At 39.5% G+C, this 7,224-nt stretch overlaps 1 protein-coding gene across 1 annotated transcript; it reads right to left on the bottom strand.

Moving 5' to 3' along the window:
• Positions 1-3,640: 3,640 nt before the first annotated feature.
• On the bottom strand, positions 3,641-4,020 carry LOC114881716 (serum response factor homolog A-like). Its single transcript, XM_029198561.2, has 2 exons — positions 3,966-4,020; positions 3,641-3,837 (listed from the first exon to the last, which is right to left on the bottom strand). Exons 1-2 carry the CDS (start codon positions 3,985-3,987, stop codon positions 3,659-3,661), a joined length of 201 nt encoding a protein of 66 aa, XP_029054394.1. The 5' UTR covers positions 3,988-4,020; the 3' UTR covers positions 3,641-3,658.
• Positions 4,021-7,224: the final 3,204 nt, after the last annotated feature.

The following is a 7,224-nucleotide window of genomic DNA, read 5'->3' on the forward strand; positions in this document are numbered from 1 at the left end:
AGGTCATAGGGTGGGGAGAGGGGTGGATATTGTCGGGGTGGGGGGTATCATATTTCTGCTGACGGTGGTGTCAAATTTCAGTTCAAGGTCATAGGGTAGGGTGGTTATGGGGCGGGGGAGGGAGGGGGGATCATATTTCTGCTGACGGTGGTGTCAAATTTCAGTTCAAGGTCATAGGGTGGGGAGAGGGGTGGATGTTGTCGGGGTGGGGGGTATCATATTTCTGCTGACGGTGGTGTCAAATTTCAGTTCAAGGTCATAGGGTGGGGAGAGGGGTGGATGTTGTCGGGGTGGGGGGTATCATATTTCTGCTGACGGTGTGGTGTCAAATTACAAAAAATGCTGACGCCAGTGATTTAGAATCCGCATAGAACAACTACTAGAATCGTCCCCCACCGGGGCAAGAGGGCGAGAATTGAGGTACGCCTCAATTTGTGCGAGGACAGTGCTCATTTCTTCGAAAGTTAGTGCCGTATCTCCGATGACTCTCCTGAGGTGAAACTTCATAGATTTAACGGCAGCCTCCCAGATACCTCCGAAGTGGGGAGCGGCAGGAGGGTTAAAACGCCATGTCGTCCCCTCTTGCACCAGCACGCAGGTTAATTTCTCCTGCTCGAAGTTTGCTGCCTTGAATAGTCTTCGCAGTTCGCGATCGACGCCGATAAAATTAGTGCCTTGATCGCTGATAATCGTTGAACATTTGCCGCGACGAGAAGAAAAGCGGCGATACGCTGCAAGAAAGGCATCGGTAGTGTAATCGGATACTAGTTCCAAGTGCACGGCGCGTGTGGACAGACAGATGAAAACAGCCACGTAAGATTTCCGAGTTTTATAACCTCTTCCGGGGGCGATTTTTGTGTGAAACGGCCCTGTGTAATCTACGCCAGAATTCGAGAAGGGTCTTGAAGGCCGGACCCGCGAAGAATCCACAGAATCCAGTAGTTTTGGCGAAGCGTTCCCAAGGTGAGTTGTACTCCGCCATGAAGAGTATTATAATGTGCTTCTCGAACTAATAGATTAACGAGATGTCCTTTTTTAGGAAGGATGATAGGATGCTTCTCTTGAAAATCCAGAAGTGCGTTTTTTAGTCGACCTCCTACTCGAAGAAGCCCGTTGGGATCCAGAAAAGGGTTCAACCGAGCCAAGGGACCAGGAGAGATAGTAGCAGATTACGATAGAAGAGATCTTTCCTTTTCGAAATCTATTTCTTGAAGGCATCTAATTAAGGTAAGTCGAGCAGTTTTTAATTCGAGAGCACTTAGAATTTGCTCGTTTCTCTGTTCGTTTTTTGAATCGCGATGCCGTTTAATAAATCGTAAGCACCATGCGGTGAATCGGCAAAGCTTTGTCATTGAAGAATACCTACTCACGAACTCTTCCAGAAACGAGATACCAGAATAGATTACGTTACTAACAAGGAAGGTTAGGGAACCCGGAAATTCCAAAAATTATGAAACTTCGCATACAAGTATAGTAAGTCATCCGTAATACGACCCTGTTTTTCGTTGGTGCCATAATTCGGTTTTAAAGGGTGAAATTACCCCTTGAAAAAAATTCGAAACTTTCTTTTTTGTGGAATATCTTAAAAACGGTGAGAGATATGAAAAAAAAGTTTAAACAAAAGTTGCACAGTTCTGTTGTGTTTACAAAATGGCGTCAAGAAAATGTTGGGGGGGAGGGGTAACTAAAAAATTATGCAATATTCAAAAATTTTCTTCACGCCATTTAATAAACACAACAGAACAGTGCAACTTTTGTTTAAACTTTTTTTTCATATCTCTCACCGTTTTTAGGATATTCCACAAAAAAGAAAGTTTCGAATTTTTTTCAAGGGGTAATTTCACCCTTTAAAACCGAGTTATGGCACCAACGGAAAACAGGGTCGTATTACGGATGACTTACTGTACTTGTATGCGAAGTTTCATAATTTTTGGAATTTCCAGGTTCCCTAACCTTCCTTGTAAGTTTTGTTGCGCGTACTTCCTGTTCAGTAGTCATATTCGATAGAAGATAGCTATCTAGATTAGGTTCTGGCAAAGAAAGAAACGAGAGTCCTTCCCACCACATTTATGTAATTCAATTTTTTCTCCAGATATACCCCGAGAAGCGACGTCAGCGGGGTTTTCGGACGACCGAATATGTCGCCATGTAGCTTCGGGCAGAGAAGTTTGGATTTCTGAAACCCGATTTGCAACAAAGGTTTTCCATTTTGAGGGGTGCTGCTGCAACCAACTTGGAACTATGGAGGAATCTGACCAGAGATGGGGTTTACAGTTAGGTAAGTCGATATATCCTTTACGCATTTCATTAAGCGAACCAGTAGCGTAGCGGCGCATAATTCTAAGTGTGGTAGAGAAACTTGTCGAAGAGGAGCGACGCGTGTTTTTGCTACGACCAGATTAACACAAGGCTTAGTTTTGCATGTTTCGAGCCTGTTCTTAAGTATATAACGGCAGCGTAAGCTCTCTCCGAAGAGTCGGCAAAACCGTGTAATTCGTACGAATTGTCGTCGCGTTTCACCGTAATCCAGCGAGGAATTTTAGCGAGGAAAGCAGACTGAGGTCAGAATAATATTGACGCCAGAAATTAGCCTTTTGTTCGGGCAGAGGGTCATCCCAATCTATGTTAAGAAGCTATAAGGATTGCATAAATATTTTTGCTAAAGTAATTACGGGAGCTAAGAGTCCCAAGGGGTCGAACAGACCAGCGATTTCCCTTAACACGGACCTTCAAGTGACCTTCGAGCTCTTGAGAGCGAGATCGGATTGAAAATAGGAAACAGTGCTGCGTGGAGTTCCATTTCAACCCTAGCAGAGAAGAAACTTCATCGCAAGAACGATTAGAAGAAGACGCTAAGTATTCTACCGGAAGATTCTTTAAGAGTTCGGGTTCGTTTGACGTTCATTTTCGTAAATTGAAGCCGCCCGCCCTCATCAACAATATTAACTGTTGCTGAAGAAGACTGGCTTCCTCCTTAGTATCAGCGCCAGATATTACGTCGTCCATATAAACGTCGCGAGTCATGCAATGAGATGCAAGCGGATATGTTTTTTTCTCGTCTCGACTTAGTTGATGCAACGTTCGAATAGCTAAATATGGAGCGCAGGCCATCCCATAAGTTACCGTCGTCAGTCTATAAGTTTTCAAAGATTCGTCGGGAGTGTCCCGCCAAACGATTCTCAGAAAGTCACAATCCTCACCCACTAGCCGAATTTGCCGATACATTTTTTTCGACATCTGCCGAGAAAACAATCGCGTGCTTGCACCAGCGTAATAGTAAGAAGATTTCGGGGAGGAGGTTGGGACCTTTGTGAATCAGATCGTTTAGCGACAGGCCAGAAGAAGTTTTAAATGAAGCATTGATAAAATTATTTTTAACAAAAAAAAATCCGACTTCGAAATGCACTAAAAAGTATAAAATAATTTCTATTTCATTTATACCTGTAATGTAAAATTGAAATTATTAGATATATATTGTTTTTCTATTAAAATATTATTATTATAAATATTTGCCCTTATATTGAACAACAAACATGTTCTGGTAAGGGCAATATTGTATTCCTCTGTACGAGGCAAGAATTCATAGTATAATAAAGAGTAATCTGTAATACATACTTCGCGGTGGCTTCGCCTCCTCAGATTCGTCCGCCTCCAAAGCTTACTTCTGAGGGAGGGGCCCCTCCCTCGGTTGCTGCCGTTCTTGTTGCTGAGGGAGCAGCTCCTCCCTCAGTTGCTGCAACTGTTGCTCCTGTTGTTGCTGCAGCAGCTGCAGCTGCCGCTGATGCTGCTCTTGCTGCTGCTGCAGTAGCAGCTGAAAATCTCGAAACATTTGTTGATCTGAAAGAGAAAAAAAAAAGAAATATATATATACTGCAGGCATGTTTCTGAATTATGCACTATATACATTTTGCACAGCTTCTTTTAATTTTTTCTTTTGCCATTATTAAAGTTGAAATAATACTTACAATTGTTCTCCGATTCGCCCATATCTTCATTTTTATTTTTTATATTACCTCGGGGTTATTCTGCAACAGAAATATATAGATGTGATATTTGCAAAGAAAGGTATAAGTAATAACAGTTACATTAATATTAATTAATGACCAGCGGTGGAATGTTATCGATTACAGTGACATAGTGTTTATGTTGTATAGAACGAAAGTCATACGAATGGCGACAAGGCCGTGTATATCGAAACACATATATACTTTTTAAAGCGTATTAGGATAAGTAACATTCAATATGTACTTCTTGTATATTTTTATTATATTCACTATTGGAAAATGGTTATTAAACTAAAAATAATGATACAGTTTCTAAAACACAAAATGAATTTATTTCTCAATGAACACTCAGATGACGTCTGCACAGTTTGAAAACTAAAGCTGAAGTGAAGAGCCGTCAGCGGAAAAACCCCTATTGGGTCCACTTAGAAAACTAAGTATAGAAATGCCCGGAGTTTTATTGCTCAGGCCATTCCTGGAAAACTCTATACACCCATCGGTCCCCAACCTTAAGACCGTTGTGTAAACCATGACTCTGTCCGTATCCTTTGACACTGGACTTGTTTTTGTTACCTGATTATTTCCAGATAAACTAACAGACCCCCTCAAAAACAAGCCGATATTATTCACACTAATTTAACTAGTCAAAAAAAAAATTAATAACTGTACTACAAAAAAATTACCATACAGATCGTCTTCCTTGTGTTTTATTTTAACTCTAATTCTGGGAATAAAATACAAATGGTCCAACATTTGTTGTTAAAGAATGGGGAAACCCAGAAAAACCCATCCAGACCATACCTTAAATCTAATTACTATTAATTTCTAATTAACATTATCAATTACCATTACAATTATTAATATTACTATTTTTTTTCTTTTTTTTCACACACATATACTTATAAACATATACATAAACTAAACTTATAAAGTTACTCTAGACCCAATCCTTTTCTAAATTCTTTCAATTTTAGCGCCGGTAAAGATTTGGTCAGTATATCCGCCAATTGACTACCTGTTGAAATAAATTCTAATTTAATAACATTTTTCTCAATTTGTTCCCTTCAAAAATGGTACTTTATATCAATGTGCTTTGTTTTTTATCCATTGTTATCTTCATAGATTACTATTGGTTTGATTATATTAATATTAATACTAGCTGCTAATCTTTTCAACCATTAGGCTTCTCTTACACCTTCAAATAGAGCCATATATTCAGCTTCAGTCGATGAAGCTGCTACTGAAGACTGTTTCCTTGTATTCCAGCAAATCACACATCTTTCATATAACATAAACGCATAACCGGTTGTACTCTTCCTATCTGTATTGTCACTTCTGTAACGACCCAGAGTGAGTACGTCACTGGACCGACTTGTAGGGAGAGCGGTTCCCTTAGAAGGCGACTCGTATTCTGTGTTTCAGGGATTATGAGTTCGTGTGGTGTGCGGTTAAGGAGTGAAATCCAAACACTATTGTGCTAGATACTAATGGAAAATTGTTTATTCAAAAATAAAAAGGTAAGTGAATATTGAAATATAATACAAAATCGTTAGTATCACAATAAGTGCGGCTAGAATTAGGAATACAATAAGAAATTATAATACGTTCGCCCTAGATTGGGAATACAATAAGAAATATGTAATTAGTAGTAAGTAGGAATTAATAATTAATAATTAGTAACGAATTATAGTAATTAATTATAATCGATAGCGCTAACGCGAGAGTGGCTTAACTCTTCTATCACAGTCAATACTCTGTTCAATTTCACAAATAACTTAGGAAACTAAACTCCAGAGGTTTGTGCTAGACTATTGGAATCAAGTTAACCTTTCCTATAGGTCGCAATCGGTTTCTGGTTATACCAGAGCCGTGTTAGACGCAGGTCGTTCAAGGAGCTCCGCTCCTCGCTAGCTCTTTACACTTGAGTGTTGGCTTAGCGTAACACCTGTGTAACACGTTGCGTACCGTGAATAGGAGGTCCACTGATCTGTAGTACTGCACGCCACCAGTGGAATAGTAGGAATTAGCTGCAACTCACGCTCTATCGCTGCCTAAACAGTTGAGCGCAAGCTTTTCTCTACTGTTCAGAGTATTGTCTGCTCCAGACCGTGGTCTGAGAAGATCTGCGATGAAACTGTGCGGAACGCCTCTATTTATACTCAGATCTTGCTGAGTCGGCACTTTTTTTTCGCATAGAGTTCTTGGGGTAGCTGGGTTTTCCCCATCACGTGGTGGTCCAGCATCCCCACTCTAGAATTCCACCCCACTATGTGTTCACTGGGGTTGCGCTGGCGCGTGCGCGGTCAGACGTCGATAATTTATCGATAACTGTTTTACCGTCTGACTTATCGACTAAACTTTTATCGACGAATTTAACAGACTCAGTTATCGACAAAGATGAAAATATTTATTATAAAAATTATTATACAAATTAAGCGAAGTATTAACAATAAAATTAAATAAGACATTTTGTTCGAAATACAGAAATTAATTATAATAAAGAAAATGAAAATAAAAAAGGGTGTTGTGTTTCTTATCAGGTCGTTACACTTCCACCCCAATCTGAATCTACATATCCTGTCAGAATATTCTTATAGTCACCCTGTTTATATGTCAATTTTAGATCTATTGTACCTTTCAAATATCTCAAAACCCCTTTTAAATATTGCCAAAGTATTTTACTATTTTTGTTTGTATATCTACTCAAGATGTTTACTGGGATACTTAAATCTGGTCTTGTGCATAACATAACGTACATTAAGCAACCAATCAAATTTCTACACGGAGCATTATATTTTTCTTCTGAATTTAAAGCTTTATAATCTAATTGACTCGGAAAAGGTGTATTTGCTGTTTTACAATCTGACATTTTGAATTTATCCAATATTGTTCTTACATAAACACTTTGATCTAAAGTAATTTTATTTTCACTTCTCTTCACTCTTATTCCTAAAAATAATTTAACTTCTTTTAAATCGTCGCAGCGGCGACGACGAGCCGCTACTTAGCGTATAGCGAACCTAGAGAGCAGTTATAGATTTGAGCGTGCGATATAGAAAGAGTTTAGAAAGCGTTTTGAGAGGGAGTATAGAGTGTATTGGCGTGATTGTGTGTGAAAAGCGAGGCGATTTTGGTAAGCCCCCAAGTTTACGATTATATTGCCCGAGTATTGGCAACGGTTACCCCTTTCTCGTGTCGACCCCCTGTTATTGTGAAGCTA

Source organism: Osmia bicornis, chromosome 7 (assembly GCF_907164935.1).
Source record: "Osmia bicornis bicornis chromosome 7, iOsmBic2.1, whole genome shotgun sequence".
NCBI lineage: Eukaryota > Metazoa > Arthropoda > Insecta > Hymenoptera > Megachilidae > Osmia > Osmia bicornis.

What these genes read in the sequence shown, in the direction of transcription:
- LOC114881716 (XM_029198561.2), bottom strand. Translation starts at nt 3,987, where the DNA reads ATGGGCGAATCGGAGAACAATT. An exon ending in GGGCGAATCGGAGAACAATT is followed by an intron (nt 3,838 to 3,965) that starts GTAAGTATTATT and finishes TTTCTCTTTCAG; the next exon opens with ATCAACAAATGTTTCGAGAT.